Source organism: Lepisosteus platostomus, chromosome 11, assembly GCF_059453375.1.
Source record: "Lepisosteus platostomus isolate fLepPlt1 chromosome 11, fLepPlt1.hap1, whole genome shotgun sequence".
In the NCBI taxonomy this organism is placed as follows: Eukaryota; Metazoa; Chordata; class Actinopteri; order Semionotiformes; family Lepisosteidae; genus Lepisosteus; species Lepisosteus platostomus.
In genome coordinates this window covers 8442035-8460240 of record NC_142621.1, presented here as the reverse complement: position 1 = coordinate 8460240, position 18206 = coordinate 8442035, and the positions used below count along the sequence as shown (strand labels likewise).

The 18206-nt window shown below is 39.2% G+C and overlaps 1 protein-coding gene across 1 annotated transcript; it reads right to left on the bottom strand.

The window, feature by feature from the left end:
• Positions 1-8479: 8479 nt before the first annotated feature.
• LOC148651923 (prostaglandin G/H synthase 2-like) lies at positions 8480-13740 on the bottom strand. Its single transcript, XM_088598243.1, has 10 exons — positions 13582-13740; positions 13013-13129; positions 12781-12924; positions 12519-12662; positions 11951-12132; positions 11634-11717; positions 11052-11298; positions 10576-10862; positions 10074-10221; positions 8480-9445 (listed from the first exon to the last, which is right to left on the bottom strand). Exons 1-10 carry the CDS (start codon positions 13637-13639, stop codon positions 9033-9035), a joined length of 1824 nt encoding a protein of 607 aa, XP_088454369.1. The 5' UTR covers positions 13640-13740; the 3' UTR covers positions 8480-9032.
• Positions 13741-18206: the final 4466 nt, after the last annotated feature.

The window sequence follows — 18206 nt, the reverse complement described above, 5'->3', positions numbered from 1 at the left end:
TGAATGCCTACTGTGTAGAATTTCGATCTCCTTTTAGTGACAGCAGGGAGGAAAAGGTATTAAAGTTAATTTTTGAATTGCGTTTGTCATGGTATCTAGGGAGTGGCCAACAAAATAGGAAGTGAGCTTTCACAGTTGCCTTTTATGGTTCCGGAAAGTGTGGACCTACCAATTCACTTGATGACAGAGGCATTTTCTCCAACTTTAATCTTCCTGGGTTTGTCTAAGACACTTTAATGGATTAGCCTGAGATCTCTCTGCCAGAACATAAACACACGTGCACGCAAAGACATTCCTTCTCACACAGATGAGTTGCAGGGGATCAAAAATAGTTGCAGAGTTCGGACCTCCCTGGAATCAGACATGACTGGGCGCCTGTGAGCCACACCATTGCAGTCAGATTCCGACATTTTTAGCATTTTCACTTCCACTCACCTCAGACTTGCCCGATTGGGTAAGAGATGAATCGTCCTTCATGATACTCCTTTTTATCAGTGAATCAGTATTGTAACTTTTCAGGTTTAGTAGTCTTTGGGATTCCCTCCTGTGATGCGTAGCAAAATCAGATATATGAAAATATCCTACTCCCACCATTTCTAGACTCTTGTCAATCTATAAATATTACAATGCTAGGATATGTAAAAAATGAGTTCTATTTTCCAAAAGTTACAAAAATCAGTTTATATTTTTCAGCATCTGTACTATACTGTCATAATACACTAATTGAAGGGGTCAATACATTTGGAAAACAACAAAGCTATTTTTTAGCTCCAGCAGTAATCCTTTACTCATCTGTTTGCTTAAGCTTTCATCTCTGTTTCAGGCTAAAATGAAGTTAAACCAACATTCTGTGCCCCCTTTTTATTTCCTACATGGCATTCTGTTCTGTTTGACAGACTTTGAGGTTCCTGACATTAAGAAAGAATCTGATGTACAGTATGTTCTATTACCAAGGTGATCAGTTTTAGGTCACCATTTCTTCTAGGTATCTTTTAAATATTTTTGTTTGATTGTTTAAATATAATCCTCAAGTAGTTCTTATCATAAGTGAGGTATTAAAAGCACTAACAACTTTTGGAACGACTGTGTGGAATTCTACTTAATTTAAGACTGCCAAAGGAGTTCAATAAATGCTGGAATGAGGAAGGTTGGAAACAGACCAAAGACTTCTTAGTCACCTCAAAACCCTTTAACTAATGTTTTAAACACCTGTTATTACTAGAAAGGGAAACCACGGTGAACAACTGGGGGCTTTGTAGGGATTCCTTCACAGTGATATATTTACTAGTTTTTTCCAGTTCTGGTGTAAGTCACTGCAGTAAACGTCAGTCAGATGTTCATGTCTGGCTCTGTGTGTAGGTGTAAGAGGTCTTTCTGACCCTCATTCATTCTTTAATCTCCCCTTGTTTATGTTGTACAAACTGCAGCTAAGTATGTATAATGCAATGGTATGACTCACATCCATCGAAAACAAAACATGAACTTTTAGCCAATCAGTGGCTGGCTCTATACTTTTCACTACAGTACAGAAGATCGCTCATCAGAGTAACTTCAGGGTGAGAGCAGTGCCTGGGAGTTGAGCCATAAATTCATCATGCCAAAATGAGCATATTGCACAATATGTTTAGAAAATATGAGGGTGACTGTGACACAAGAATCGGTGAGTTTTATGTATAATAGGTAGAATTCTTTCCAATCAATCAATCGTCAATCCACATTGTTTCTTGACAAACTCATGCAAAGAGCAGAGAGATTTCATTGCCCCTGTTAATGCTTTGACTTTAGCATTTGAAGAATATGTACATTGTTGATAAACCTTGAAACATGGAACTTGTAGAAGGTTAATTTTTTAATAGAGAAATTATTTAAAAAGTAGAAATAATAATGAAACCGCCAAAGATTTCGCTACTTTTCTTTTGCAGGGTTTGTTTTCCTTTGTGGACCATGTACACCAAACCTTTTAAGTTTTTGGCAAACAAATTTCACTAACACGAACTTCTTCAGAATTAATTAATGTGGTTTGGAATTATTTACAATGCGGCAATTAATTAGAGGACTGTGCTTTTTTATTCTGTGTGCTCCAAGGCATGACACACTTTGAACTGTGCATACCTTCAATATGAACTAACCTGTATGAAGGCAGAGTGATTAAAAGGGAGAGAAACACTCAGATGTCACTAAGGCTTGGGGCTGAAACTATGCAAAGTATATACCAATGAATAGTTATAAACATATCTGAATCCTAGTTTCCTTTTCTCACACTGTTAAACTTGGAACTTTTATCCCTTTTTAACATTAGTTTCCAGTAGATTTCTTTGTTGTTTTCTTCTTCTGTTGTTATGGTGGTAAAGTATTCCAATGAATAATATAACTTAATATTTCCCGTGTGTCTGGATTCTTTATTATTGTATGTTGATTCAGAGACAAAAAGGAAATTACATGAAATCAACGTCATCATATTTTTCCCCTTCTAATTTCCCAGACCGAATTTCTGGCCAGTACAACAACGAAAATAAACTTTGCTTGCTCAGAGAGTTGGCAAGATGATCCATTTTTTTTTTTAAGGACTTGACATTTTTTGGTCAGATTCCTACAGAATACAAGCTTACAGACATAGCGTTTTAAAAGTGTGTGTTAAGCAGGCCTGTCCAGTCCCAATTATACTAATTAGAAGTGACAAAAATTGTACTGTTCAACAGAACTAATGAAGCAACTCTTGGACTGGTGCACAAACAACAACCTATCTCATAATGTAAAACAAAACAAAAGAGATAATCATTGATTTCAGGAGGGCCCACGGTGATCACTCTCCACTGTACATCAACGGCTCCCCTGTGGAGACAGTTAGAAGCATCAAGTTTCTTGGTGTACACATTACAGATGGCCTCACTTGGTCCCTCAATACCACCTCCCTAGCCAAGAAAGCACAGCAGCGTCTTTATTTCCTGCGGAGACTGAGGAGGGCAAACCTTCCCCCGCCCATTCTTACCACTTTCTACAGAAGCACCACTGAGAGCACCTTGACCAGCTGGATCACTCTTTGGTTTGGGAGTTACAACGCTTCGGACTGCAAGACCCTGCAACGAATTGTGGAAACAGTGGAAAAGATTATTGGAGCCTCCCTCCCTTCCATTTCCGTCACTTATCGCAAACACTGCTTACACAGGGCCTCCAGTATAGTAGATGACCTCTCCCATAAACTCTTTGCCATCCTACTATATGGAAAAAGATATCGCAGTGTACGGGCTAGCTCCACCAGACTCTGTAACACCTTCTTCCCGCAGGCTGTCAGGCTCCTCAACACCCTGGAATCTACTTGCACCCACTCTAATTCCAGAAACAGGGTTTAAATCCCCCCAGTGTGTTGTGTACTGTATATTGTGTTATGTATTAGCCTTGTAATTTGCACTTTGCACTATGTGTATCCTGTCTACAATGTCTATGTCAGTGTCCTGTCTGTATGTTGAACGATATTTCGTTTCACTGCATATTTGTATGTGGCTGGAATGACAAATAAACGTGGACTTGAACTTGAATCTAGTTTGAAATGACAACTTCATCAGCACAAAAATGCCCATTATCGTGGGCCTGTCTTTGTCTTTTGATAACATTTCCCCAAGAACATAAAAATAATAAGATTCATAGAATGTGAAACTGTGACTTTCATTAATATCTCAATGAAGATAGAAAATATGACAGAAGATAGAAAAATGACAGTGACTCAATCATAGTGAGGGAAGGGAAATTATTAATACTTTAAATATTTTAAGGGTTGCGTAGGAGTTCCGAGAACCAAACTTGTAGGCAAAGAGCAATAACTTTTGGTGACAATAGGACTTATTAACAAATGTCAATCAGTATGATTTACAAGATACCTAAATTGGAATTTATAAATTTATAGGACTAAATATACATAAAAAGGTGTTTCCTAATTCCAAGTTAATACAGTGCACCTTTGAACACATCTTTAAAGATCTAGGGAGGAGGAAAAGATGAACCATTTAATACCAAATTCTTGTTTTGACTTGCTTTCTTAAAACATGTTTTCTGATTTTGAAAAATTTTATGATTTGGGTTATAGCCAGACAATCTCTTTTACAGGATATTACGGCACTTACTGAGACAGAGCTTGGGCAGGAAAACAAAACTTTATTTCCAAAAAAGACAGGCAGGATTCTTCAGATTTACTTAGATATAAATGACCAAACATGCACATTTGGCGGACTGAGGACGAAATGGCCTCCATCCATTGCAAACGTTCTCCTGTTTCCTCTTTAAATGTTTCATAAGGAAGTGATCACACCAGTGCATCACTTCATAGAAAATCCACACCCTGTAAATACCTAATAACTATTTGCATAATGAATACAAATTTACTCATGGCTGTTTAAACATACTATACACACACATGGTCACTGTTCAGTAAGTAAAAAATAAATCTCAGATCAGATTGGTTATGAAATGTTGCTTAAAATTATGTAAGAAATATGAGAAATTCCACTTGGACAAAAACACATAGCACACTCCAGTTTCTCAATGCACCTTGTAATGCTACCTGGTGCTTCCTTCTCAATAACTGGATTTACATTTCTATTTTTGTGAATGGGCATCACTTTACTGCGTATGTGTAATAAATGCCATATTTCTTAAAGATTTATTCCATCCTGCTTGCTGGTCAATTGTCTGTTTCATTTCGGGATGTTGTTTGCCATTACTGTATTTGTTAGCTGTGGCTAATTAATCCCAACAAACCAGAAATCTAGGTAAACCACAGGTTGAATACAGTTTTTATCCATCTATCCATTTTTTAACTGCTTCATCCAGTTCATGGTTCTGGGGAAGCCGCAGCCTATCCCAGCAAGCAACCAACTCAAGGCAGGGTACACCCTGGATGGGACACCAGTCCATGGCAAGGCACACGTAGACACAGACACAGAGATGAGCACACTCACACCTAGGGCCAATTTTTCCAGAAGCCAATTAACCTCCCCGCATGTTTTTGGATTGTTGGTGGAAACCCACAAACCAACAGGGAAAACACACAAACTCCACGCAGATTGCGCCATAGGTCTAGAATTGAAAACAGTCCCCAGTGCTGCAGTGTGCTTCCATGCCACAGAATACGTTTTTTCAGGAATTGAATGTAAGGTTATGCAAATGGCCTATGATTAATATGTGAAACTGATTAAATCAGCGACATATTCTAAGAATCCAAGTACCTGTTGAGCTAGTTCAGTTTCTGTATACGCATGACCAAACACTGCGAATAACATGTGTTCACCTGCCCAGCACTCCTTTCACCTTTTATCTCGATTGCTACCAGACGTAACAGCGGCTCCCACTTTTATTCTTTCACTGTCTTGAGAATAGATAACTCTGTGTCCTCAAGGGGCTGAAGACTGCTCACCATGGTAAATGTAGAAGCAATGTGATCAGTTCCATGTTGTGTGCTTTGTATTTCATACAAAATACAAAACCTTGGTTTTATAGTTTTTTAAACGTGGCTTCAGCCTCACAGTACATTGTTCTGTGTCCCGATTATATGGACTACCCTCAGAATTTCTGAGAATTCCTGATTAAAAAAAAAACAAACATCCTGTCTTTCAACACTGTCATGAACAACATTCCTTGTGAGCATCAGCAGGAAGAAGATACAGGGTGATACCAGTGAGGTATTCTGTGTGTGGTTTTCCCAAGGCTTTCACGAGGAGCAGCAGAGTGAAATCTTTCCAGTTCTGCGTTATGCAAGGAGGCACGTCAAGCTTTTCTTGGATAGATCTTGGATGGGAACCAGGAAAAGTTCTTTACCCTTCCAGAGCATGTTATTTTAATACGTGCAGCGCTACATGAACCCTGTATAAACATAGTCCCGGGTTTGACTACACTGGCTCGTAATATTATTTTTTTAATTGCAAAACCCTCTGTGAAATCTAAAACATCTGATTTCAGTCTCTGCTTTGAAGAATAAAATAGAAGCAGGTGTGTCTGAATGGGTAAACTGTGTTCAGTGTCATCTCTAGTGTTTTACTGCGTACTATAGAGGTTTCCTTAGAGAATCCTGTATTGTTTCTTAGAATCAAGTATTTTGGGTGGTTGATGAATATCACAGGACACCCCTGATCCTAGAGAACCCTGTACCTTCAGGTTGTTTTCAACCAAGTTCTTAACCACTGACTAGTTTCGGTTTTCTATTTGGAGAATAGTTTCTGCCATCAGCTCTTAAAAAGTTCCATTTTCTGACTATCCTTTTTCAGGTGTGTTAGCCATAACTACTGGAATCTTGGGTGAAATCATTAAAAAAAGCCCATCGTGTTTTGAAAGAAAGCAAACAAGTTGATAGATTTAACTATAGGTCTTCACGCTGAGGTTTTTTGGGACATTACACTTCAAAAGTCTGGGAGCAACAACTGGTCAACTGAAATGTTTGTACTTGTCCCCTAGTTACAAAATCTAAAACTTGTACCCTAGTTAAAAGTACTGTAGATCAATTCGAGGCATCAGTTCGCATCACTCTTTGCCATCCCACTTACTGTAGAACTGAAAAGCAGAGGAAACAGGGGTCCCCAGTACCACTGTTGGAAACAACTACTAAAGACTAAAGGGAATTTCAATAGTTTTAAACTAGTATGGTGCACTTAGAAATTAGAAAGTACAAAATGTACAAGGAATTTCTCTTGGTGCAGTTGTCAACATAAATTCCAACAAAATAAAAGATAAGACCTACAAATGAAAACAGGGAAAACCTGGAAGAGAGAGTGGCCGGGTGTGAGGGGTCAACCATAATTTTCCCCGCCGTCTTTCTCATCCTAGACAAATATAAATCTGTGGGGGGGGGGAACCTGGCAGCCAATGATTTTCTCACCATATCACACAATGCTCTGTAATTTCCGCTTTGAGTGTGATGATGCAGAGCCAAACCAAGCAGAAAAAGAAGACTACTATGGCTGTGTAAAATTGGACCAGCAGCGCTTGTGACAGCCTGCATTTCTTGAGTCTCAAAAAGTACATGTGCTGTTGGGCCTTCTTGATAATTGAGGTAATGTTCCTGTCCCATTTAAGGTCCTGTTAAATCTTAGTTCCTAGAAATTTCTAAGACTCTGCTCTGCTGACCATGAAGCCATGTATTTCCAAGGGAAGGTGAGGAGTGGGCTTCTTCCTGAAATCAACGCCCCTCTCCACAGTTTTGAGTTTTCTCGCCGTTTGGGATAAGACCAACCAGGGTAGTGAGAAGTTTGACAGATTTGCTGTAGATGTACAGTCCTTGGTGTAAATTGCACAGGAGAAAGCACACAGCCCTGTGAAGTGCCAATATTGAGAAGGATGGGGTCTGAAATGCGGTCACCCACCCTGACATACTGTTTCCTGTTGGTTAAGAAGTCATGGATCCAGTGGCAGACAGGATGGGAAACTTTGAGCAGCCTCAGTTTATCCAGAAGTACTTCAGAGATGATAGTACTGAAGGCAGAGCTAAAGTCTACAAACATGTGCAGACATTTTGCAAAGGTACCCAGATCTGTGTTGTATTTCAATAAGTTTTATTATAATAATTGTAGTAATTCTGTGGATGCATTAAAATTGGATTGAACAAAATGGATTGGATTTTTCTGGCCTGGCAAGGCTACTGTTTTATATGTAAATGAAAGCTAATTCACATACGGGAGTAAATTAGTTTCAAGACTGATGTGTGTGATGAGTTGCTAATCTGGTTTCTGTAGAAATTTCAGGTTTATTTTCATAATTATTTAAACTTATTTTTTTTTCACTTTCTTTGGTTATGAGGGCTTATGCATTAGGATTTTGTAAGTAAACAACACAAAAACCTGAACACGGATGTCTGTATTTTTTCATTTACTATATATAATAGGGGCAACTTTTGATTTTACCTCACATCACCTTTTGTTTCTGGAATTCAGCCTTTTTATTAAAATCTAGCCCTCCAGGGAAACATTTATGTCGCACATTTCACTGCAGGCTTTTCTTACCCTAGTTACCGTAAATGTACAGTACGTAAATGATCATTGTGCAAACTTCTTCAAGTCTTGACTTGTTTGTGAACTGGAAAAATACAAGAAGCGAAAGCAGAATGGATGACTGTTCTAACATGTCAGCAGCCTGAAACGTATCAACGTGTATGAAATTTTTGGACTGAATACAATGAGAACAGACATCTTTAATGGACACAGTTCTATTTATGTCTTTCTTCTATCCTTAAGGCTACTCTCATTTGAGAAAACTTTTAATTTAACACACAGAAAAGGTCTTAGGAGAATATTAATCTTTGATCAAACTGTTAGTTTGTATCAATTTTAACTGTAATGATTTACGGTACAAGGTGATAGAGGAAGTTTTAATACATTTTACCTCCATTCACAGGTTCTTAATTATTTTTTATTATCCAGCTTTGAAAGCTCTCTTGACTTGTTATTAATACAGTTATCTATTTACTTTTAGTATGATGAAATAATGAAGAAACAAAGAATTATATAAAAATATTTTCATTTATTTAAAACGTTTAAAGGGGTGTTCAAGTACAAAAGCATTTCTCTTGTAAACGTTTTAACAAAAAAACATTTAAAACATGTTATCCAAAGCATTTCTTTATTCATAAAAATGAGTACTCTTTCACTCACTCCAGAACATAACAGAACATAACATAAAAAAGGTTCCAATGAGAGAAGGCCATTTTGTCCAACCAGTTTTTTTAAAAAAAACTTTAGTGCCTGTTTACGAAACATTAAATATTACACATTAAAAGGATTTGTGGAAAATGAGTCTTCTCAGATTGGAAACTGAACAGGTAAATTCTGTATGAAACTCAAGTTTTCTTAAACATCAATACCAAAGACATCTGAAAAATAAATATAGAAAACGTTAATACCTCATAAATAAAAACAATAAATACATAAATAAATATGACCTTAAATAATTATTGTACTTTTAAATGTAAAAATAAATGTTTCTTGCAACTTCTAATGCAATAAACATAAAAATCTTCAGTAGTAAAAAAAGGTCTCTCTTTTTTTTTTCCTTCCTTAGAGCTCAGACGTCCTTTCTTTCAGTAATACAGTGGGATTTAGATCACTTTGTCCAGAGTGAGCAGTACTTGAATTGATTGTCGCAGATCCTGTATGCTTCATATCAGGCACGTGGAAAGACACTGCTGGGCATGGACCCTTGACATTGCGACATACGAGAGTTTGTAGTGAGGCAGTATTCACAATGTCAAACCCAACTTTTCCACCGAAGGTGCTTGGTTTCCAGTATTCTGGGGAGCAGATTGGATTACCCATCAGGCCCTTCAGAGAATATGGAGCCCCCATTTCCACCATGGTCTCCCCAAAAATGGCATTAGGCCTAGGCTTCTCAATCAGCAAACCAGGATACAGCTCCATGGCATCAATGTCTCCATAGAGCTCTTCTAGTTCGGCCGCCATTTCCTTCTCTCCTGAAAAAGCCACCCAGAAATTGTGTGCGTCATTAAGGATACTTTTATTATTCATATCATTTGAGCTTCCCCATGTCATTTTCTCCTTTCTGCTACAGCTTTATGAGGTTTGAAACACTTAGAAGTCACTTTAACCCTTCATTTCAGTATGCTTTCATAATCATTGCAACAGGTTCAGGGAAAAAAACAACAACACTGTTGCATCATAACCAGGAGTGAGAAGCAGTAAATGTAGTAACCGTGACGAGCATTATGTTAAAAAAAAAACAGTGTTGGACCTGATCAGACTAATCCTGATCCCCACAGATGAGATCATGCAATGCTTGTACATCCATGAACGATGGGTAATAATTGCAAACAAGTTCCCACTTCCGAAAGCTATTAGGTTGCGATTACGAAAACTATAATGTGGGCAGTTCCCCTCTTACATTCAGTATTGCTTATGCAACGGACTTCCTTTAAGAAAAAAGGTTTGGTATGGCTGTTTTTTTTTTACACTGTTAACACTGTAGAATGTGTAACACCTCATCTTACACCCTAATTTAACAATTGGATACACACAAATTCTCTCACTGGAAGAAAGACAGAAGGAGTCGCCGTTTTCATTTGCTCGCAGTGTATTTCTTACCTGTGAGATCTTCAAAGGAGGTGAAAGGTTTCATGGAGAATCGTTTTCTGTAGGCGTTCAGGGACTGATACCTCATTTCTCTGCTGTGTTCGATGGATTTCATAGCTACCGCCATCACAGCTGGAGGGACATTTCTACCGCCTGCAACCTGTTGAGGGAGAGGGGAGGAAGTGTCTACAGTTTAGCTAAGTCTGCATTTCTTGCTTTTCTCTTACGGTCTTTCAAATAATTCAGATTAGCTTGACTGTGAAGAAATGTTCATGACTAAAATGACTAGATGTGGGCATACGTACAGAACACATGAAAAATGCACTTCATTTTAAGTGTATCAATTTAGGTAATCTATAGTGACTGTATGACAGAAATGACTTGGACCACAATAGGTCCAATGAAGGTTCACATATTTGAGTGTATGAGGACTTTGAGTTAAATCAGGTCAGTGAAGTTGAAGTACTGTATGAATATGTAATACGGCTGTACTGATGGGAAAAAAAAAACTTACCCTGCCAGCAATTTGCTTGGTGAATGACTCTACCAGCCCATTGATGCCATGCTCTATTACCACAGAGTTGTTGAAAATAAACTGCTGGTAGCTGTATTCCTGGTCTTCAATGTGGAAGGAGTCAGGCATGAGTGGATGCCAGTGGTACAGAGTGTTGAACTCGGCTGCAATACGGTTCTGGTACTGAAAGCGTTGGTTGAAAAGCAGCTCGGGGTCAAACTTCAGTTTAAAGTGGTATCCACTCAGGTGCTGCACGTAATCTTCAATCACAATTTTTATGGTCTCACCTACGGACAGATGGATAATGTTTGTTGATGGATGTGCCTCCTTACATTAACTAAAAATAGCCTTTTTTAAAAACATACTAAGCTGTGCCCATGAGGCACCCCTAACTAAAAGCAATTGAATTATACAGCTTGCAAAGGTAAAGATACGCTTCAGGAGAAACTGAACTGCATCACACAGGGCTCACTCACCAATGAGGATGAGCCTGGAGGTTTGGAAGATGCGCTCGTCGTCCCACTCTGGGTGCTCCTGTCTCAGGACATCACACACTCGGTTATGTTCTCTCAGCCAGATGGTGGCGTACATCATGAGCCCTGGCACAAGGCCAAAGGCGTCGTGCCCCACTGCGAATTTGTGCTCTTCGGGCACATGAGGAGGGTAGTGCATGTCCACCTGGACGTCCTTCACCAAAGGAGGGTACATTTCGCCATCGATCATCTGCACAGCAACAACACCATCAGTGAGCCACTCACAACGACATAAGCATTTCATGCAACTTCTTTAGCGCGGTGGGTCTTAAATCTGGAACTCATGCCTCCCAAAAGAATTTTACATCCTCTGCAGACAAGCATCGCCATAGAGTCTGTCTGGGCATTACATTTTTGACTACAGCCAAGCTGCACCTAAGATTTTCCCTTTTGGAGAAGTTACCTTATGTTAAGGTGTAGCTATATAAGATGCTAACTGATTAATCAGACCCCCTTTGAACAATTAAGCTCTTTTAATGAAAGTGGTAGTTTGAATCGATAGATTGAACAGCCAGTTCTCAGTACCTTGTACTTCAGTTTGCCATCCTTAAACAGTCGGAGCTTGTGCTGCCTCTCCAGAGTCTCCCCATAAATGTGGCTTAAATCCACCTGCAAAAAAACAAAAAGCTCCTTTTTAAGAGCACATCCTAGCAATTTGTCACAAGTCTTTGTAATTCCAGAAAAGCTTGTAAATTAGTAAGCTGTGTATTACTAATGTAACTGTTCTCAGTTAACTTGTTATCCTTTAAAGCATGTGAATTTCTCCTTGTTATTTCAACTTCAAACCCTCTGTTCCTCGGGTTCTCGTGATTATTGGGCTCGAAAGCACTAACGATAATTACCCCATGCCCCAGGCCTCTTGTGAAAGCTGCTCCTTTTTTAAAGTCTGTCTTGAAGAACTGGTGGGTGAAGTGCTGAGCGAAGAAGGCAAACATCAGGCTGGTTCCTTGCGGGTCTGGGACAAATCTCCTTCTCAAAAGGAACTTCTCCACTATCAGTTTGACATCAGGCAAGGTTTTCTTTCCTTAAGGAAATGACAGAATAATGCAAGCCTTATACAAATTGGACTCCATCTTTAGTGAACTTGTATTGAGAATGGGGAATAAGTCTGTGAAAATCTACATAATCACACATTGTTTTCTTCACTGACCTTAAAAAAAAGTTCATACAATGTCTAAATTAACCAACATATAGAAATTTAATCATCTCAGTCATTTCTCCCTAGCTTTAAAACTTACAGTTTCCTTGCCCAAGTTTGCGAAAAGCAATAAAAAGCACTTTTAAAACACAAAGGCTACAGTTAGCAGAGTTATTTTCTAAAGGTTTTGTGATGTAATCAGCATAAACAATCTTTGAGAAGCTTTTGGAAATGTGAAAAAACAGGTTTAGAAACATCTGTAGAAAACTCACCTGCGACTCCCATAGGCGTAGGGCATTCTTTGGGGACTGGTGGAAGTGTCCTTGTGTAATAAGAGAGGTTTGAAAAAGCTTCCCAACTCTTGTAGTCATAAACTGAGTTGTAAGTAGGAGGACTCTCAATCAAATGTGACCTAGCTGTAATGGGAAAAGCAATGAAAGTCTCTTCAGTATTGAAAAGAAAATACATGGCTCAGTCTCAGACTTTTGCCTGTAATTATAATAAATCAGGACTGTGCACAGCGTTCGGACTTACATGTTAAAACATATCGCATCATGGAATCCCGTAAAAAAGGAATGTTGTTGACGATATTCCAAAAACCCTTAAAATGTGTCAGAAAATAATGCACTGTATTGGGACTTGGTTTCAGAACAGTCTTTATCCACGTGAAGAATTCAGCTGCAGAAGAAAATATATAAAAGGCATTATTCAACAGGAATCTTAAATGACATCACTAAGTACCATACAAAACAGGACTGTTACTTACGGGAGCTACAGTTTGGTCCAGAATATCCAGTACCCGTGCAATCACATTCATAATGTTCTGGTCCTGTCGTCATACAGACTCCTCTGTTTTGACAGGGTTGAGAGCAGCATGGATTTGCTGAGAAACAAACGCAGCGTTAGCAGTAGTAAAAGTAGGAGAAAGTAGCAGTATTAAGGTATCGGTGACCTTAGTATTTGTTACATCGGCTTTCTCCCTAGTGATGATGAGTGTTGCTCTACTTGTATTGCCAACCAAACCTGTATTCATTTCCTTTCTGGTTTTATTAAAAATATATCATCATTCTAACGGTCAGTCGTATCTTGCACTGTGTAAAACAAAATGATTGTCATGTTTGAACTGCATTGACAATATACGCCTCGTCTAAAGAGCTTCGCGAATTACAAAATTTAAAATTATTTTCAAGCGGCCAATGAAGTTTTAATGATGTTCTCCATATTCACATTAAAATACTAACTTCCGTAAAAAATACCGATTTCTGAAACTGCAATCGAAAAGTGTTTACTAGTAGCGAACAATGTTAGTTACAGCCATAATGTTAATATTCTTACCCGATTCACAGGCAATCCCCAAAGAAATGAGAATAGCAAGGGTAACGATTTTGTTCATTCCAGTAGTTTAAAATATCCTGCCTGGATAAGTTCCTGAGTTAGATGATCACTGCAGGCTGTATCGTGGATGGCACTGAAATCTCAGCAGTCAACCCTGCTTTTAAATGAATGAAAGAGAAGGCGTAGACATGCCTGTGACGGGAAGTTATGGAAGTTGAAAATTATGGACATCGTGTGCGTGCGTGACGTCATGGGTGGGGTGGGGGTGAGTGATGACTGATGAAGGGGGCCTCGTAGGAATCAGGCTTTCTTCAGACACGCATTTTTTCTATTATTAATAAGATATGATATTACGTCTAAAAACGTTTTACAATACACCCTTTGCTTATGTATTTTCACGACTGTCCACTTGACTGCTTAGCTTTGCCAATTAAGGATAGCCTTATTCCATTATACATGTTGAATTTATATTGGTATAGGGCTGTAAAATTGTTGCGGGTTCCGAATTTTCAACAGTAAACAAAAACTGGACATAAACACCGCCTTGCTCCTACCGTTTTCCCTACACACATCTACTAACTCCTCTCATTATGTGTTTTCATTGTGTATATATTGAGGTTTTTTTGTTGTTGAATTTTTGCAAAGGTCCTTCAGAAGCCCCCTTTAAAGGCGCTACATAAAAATAAAGTTTATTATTATTTATTCTTATTAGATTTAAACCCATAAACCTCCATATGTTACATAAATCCCAAAGACTTTTAGTGCTGCATCCTGGAAGCTACTTGGAGTTCATAATTCAAATATAAGATAGGATTACTGGAGTATAACGAAAGTTCAAGAAGTTCAATCAGACTTACCTGGCAGTAGTCACCCCTGATGTAATTTTCTCACCTAAAACATAAATACTATATGTTTTTGCATTTTTCCTCTACCCCATCTCCACCTCAGTAGCTGTCTCACTCTGATGGGTGCTACTAGCCTCCTGTTCTATGGCCAGGAGGTTAGCACTCAGCCAAACAGGTAAAGCCAAATTTTATTGACTAAAGCACTCCGTGATCCTTTCACAGTACACTTGCAGTAAGTCTTGGGTATTATTATCCCAAGTGAATTAAGAATTTTGGTCAATTTGTGTACTAAATGCATCCCAAAGCGCGGCCCCAAATTTAATAAATACATTTGACACATTACTGTCAATAATGTAAGATCTTCAAAAAACAAGTGTCGCACTTTGTGTAGAGTAAAGTTGAGTAGAGTAGTTTATTGCCATATGTACACGTACTGTACATTGGAATTCTTCATCGCGCTGATCTCTCAGGACATACACGGTACAACAGACAACACTATACAATGTAGACAACAGGTACAACAAATATATTGTGGAAAAAATAAATAAATATGTAGTAGTGAGACAGAGAGGAAAAGAAAGGGTAGACTATGTAAAACGTGCAGAGTGCAGATGTGTGTTGAGTCAGAGGCCCTGCAGTTAGCTGTTGTTGAGGATGCACACTGCAGTGGGATAGAAGCTGCTCTTGAGTCTAGTGGTCCTTGCTTTAACAGTGAGGTACCGCTTGCCAGAGCGCAGGGGCGAGAAAAGTTTGTGGCCGGGATGGCTGGGATCCTGAATGAAGGATTGGGCTTTATTGCGACAGCGGATGGTGTGGATCTCACCGATTGATGGTGAATCACTTCCTATGATCCTCTGTGTCATTTACCACAGCCCTTTGTAGTGCATCTCTGTCATGCACGGTTGTACTGCTCTACCACACACTGATGCCACTGGTGAGGACACTTTCTATGGTGCTGCGGTAAAACTTAGTGAGGAACTGTTTCCCAAACCGCATTTCTTTAAGCACCGCAGCAAGTGCAGGTGCTGTTGTGCCTTTTTCAAAATTTGCTACAGTGTTGTGTGTCCAAGCCAGGTCAGTGGAGATCTGCAGGCTGAGGAACCTGAAGCAGCTGACAGTTTCCACTGCTGTGCCATTGATGCTGACTGGGGCGTGACTCCCTCTGGGTCTCCTGAAGTCCACAATGAGTTCTTTTGATTTGTTGACATTCAGGGCCAGATTGTTGTCAAGGCACCATCTTGTAAGATGCTCCAACTCACTCCTGTATGCGGACTCATCGTTGTTGTTGATCAGCCCAACAATAGTGGTGTCATCTGCAAACTTAATGATGTGGTTGCTGCTGTAGGTGGCTGTACAGTCATAGGTGAACAAGGAGTATAGCCTAGGACTGAGACAGCAGCCTTGTGTGGGGCTCCAGTGTTGAGGATCGCTATGGAGGAGATATTATTGCCAAGTTTCACCACCTGAGGTCTTCCTGTCAGGAAATCCAGTATCCAGTTGCAGACAGAGTTGCATACGCCCAGATTCCTGAGTTTTGGGACCAGCTTGGTAGGAACAATTGTGTTGAAGGCTGAGCTGTTATCAATAAACACCGTCTAAATGTTCTAGGGCAGTGTGCAGCGCTAGAGTTATGGTATCACCAACTGACCTACTATATTTGGGCGGTAAGCAAACTGAAGTGGGTGGGAAGGAAGTCCAGGATAGAGAAATTTATGTAGGACAGTACTAGTCTTTTCAGGAGCTTCATGACCACTGAAGTGTGTGCCACTGGGCTGTAATCATTCAAGCAGGTTGCCTTGGTCTTCTTAGGCAGTGGCACAATTGGGGTTTTCTTAAAACACTTTGGTACCATTGACAGGGACAGAGAGAGGTCAAAAATGTCTATACACTGAAGATAGCCGGTCTGCACAGGTTTTAAGGACACGAGGGGAGACACAATCTGGGCTGGCTGCTTTGTGGGTTTTCACTCTCTTTAAGGAACTATGCACCTCATGTTTAGAGAGCTGTAACACAAAGTCTCCTGGTTCACAGGGAGCCAGGATAGCTTGTGTATATTTAATATGACGTCTATCTGGTTAAAGACACAAAGACAGAGATGACTTATCCATGATCTTTTTTTTTACCTCAGTAAGGATAGTCTTACAAAATTAGAATAATCATCTGTAGTATATCACTTGACAGGAGTCCTATCCTGTTCATTTAGCTTTGAAAATCTATATCCACTTTCAAAACTCGCGTGGAAATCATTAATTATTTCAATCACGGGGGCGCCTGATTTGTCTCTCTGCTGGAGTAACAGCTTTGTCTGCATTTTTTTCGGGTTTCCCCTGTCATGCCAAAACTTATCTACAGACCTGAATTGTGGAAGACTTACTGTAAATGCAGTGGGCGATGATTTTTAACACGTATGAAGCGATGCTTTGTATTTTTTCTTCAGCAGTGAAGGAGGAAACAAGCACGTACTTTAGTCGCTGCCTGTGTGATTCGATACATCTCAATTACAGCCTGTTATTGCGCTGATCACTGAGAAAAGAAGCGATTATCGGTAAAATTGTCAATTCTGCCTTCATGTTAATTATACAATTTAAATGGTAAACCGAAATGAACATGAAAATGACAATTTGGGTTGTTCTTTTCGGGAAACAATTTAGATATAAGCATAAAAAATTCACCTAAGCCATATTACCTGTGCACGTTGGTAATTGGTATCACTTGCATTTTTCACGACAGATCTATCCTTCAAAAGCCAAACTCAAGCAGCAAATACAACTGTCGCAGTCACACAGTATGACCGGGTGTAGTGTCTGGGAATGCCATCATGTACAGTAGGGTGACTTGCAGCTTTAAGTGTAAATAAAGCAACTAACAAAGTAGAATTCTATTTTGTGCCTAACTTGCAGTGTGTAGAATTGTGGACCGGACCGTTTCAGATGTTTTGTATTTTTTATATTACTGAAGAATGTGAAATGTGCAGGGGATACCAAATTATACAGGCGGATATTAGCAGCTGTCTAAAAGCGTAACCCCCGGGTACTTTAGGACTGACAGACCCAGTCTGGCTGTAATTTGCTGTGGTTTCGTGTGTACAGTGTTTAGTAGTCGGTGCAATTTCGGATCTAGAGTGCTACCTGTGTGGAGTTTTGTATGTTCTACCAGTGGGTTTCCTTCCACAGTCCAAAACCATACTGGATGGTTAATTGACTTCTGGGCTAATTGTCCATTTGCAGTTCAGAGAAGTGTACAGTAGGGGAAAATCCCAAATTATTGAGTCAAACCAGAAAAAAAAATCAAACCTTTTATTTTTGTGAATGAACGGTTTATAAATTGTTGTAAGAAAGAGGTCAAGCATAACAAATCCACAGTTTTTATAGCTTCATTTAATGATATATTCGCAAAAATAAAGTATACCCAGACATTATTATTATTAAAATAATACAATTTTTTTCCATGATCTTTAGAAGGTACTGTATCAAAAATTCCGCATTTCGTAGTTATGCAACTACTCTTGATTATAAAACTGTCATCAAAAACTGTCTGGACTGTATATGGTCAGAATGGATGGTTATGACATTTTGAAGCGAGAGCAGTAATCCTCTTATCCTCCAGTTACAAAACCACAGCCTGCTGACTGTTAACGGCCTTGCCCCATTTCCTCCTCACATTTGTTAACGACAGCGAAAGCAGAGCAGAGAAAGTGCGTGAGATGGCTCACTTGTCTACAGTGATGCGATGCTGATTTTTCTGCCAAGATGCCTGATGTAATCACCGTTTGTAATCCAT

Coding starts and splice junctions, on each gene's coding strand:
- LOC148651923 (XM_088598243.1), bottom strand. CDS start 13,639: ATGAACAAAATCGTTACCCTTGCTATTCTCATTTCTTTGGGGATTGCC. Junction 11,299..11,633: donor ATGGCAAACTGAAGTACAAG/GTACTGAGAACT, acceptor GTTGCTGTGCAG/ATGATCGATGGCGAAATGTA. Junction 10,222..10,575: donor CCAAGCAAATTGCTGGCAGG/GTAAGTTTTTTT, acceptor CTCCCTCAACAG/GTTGCAGGCGGTAGAAATGT.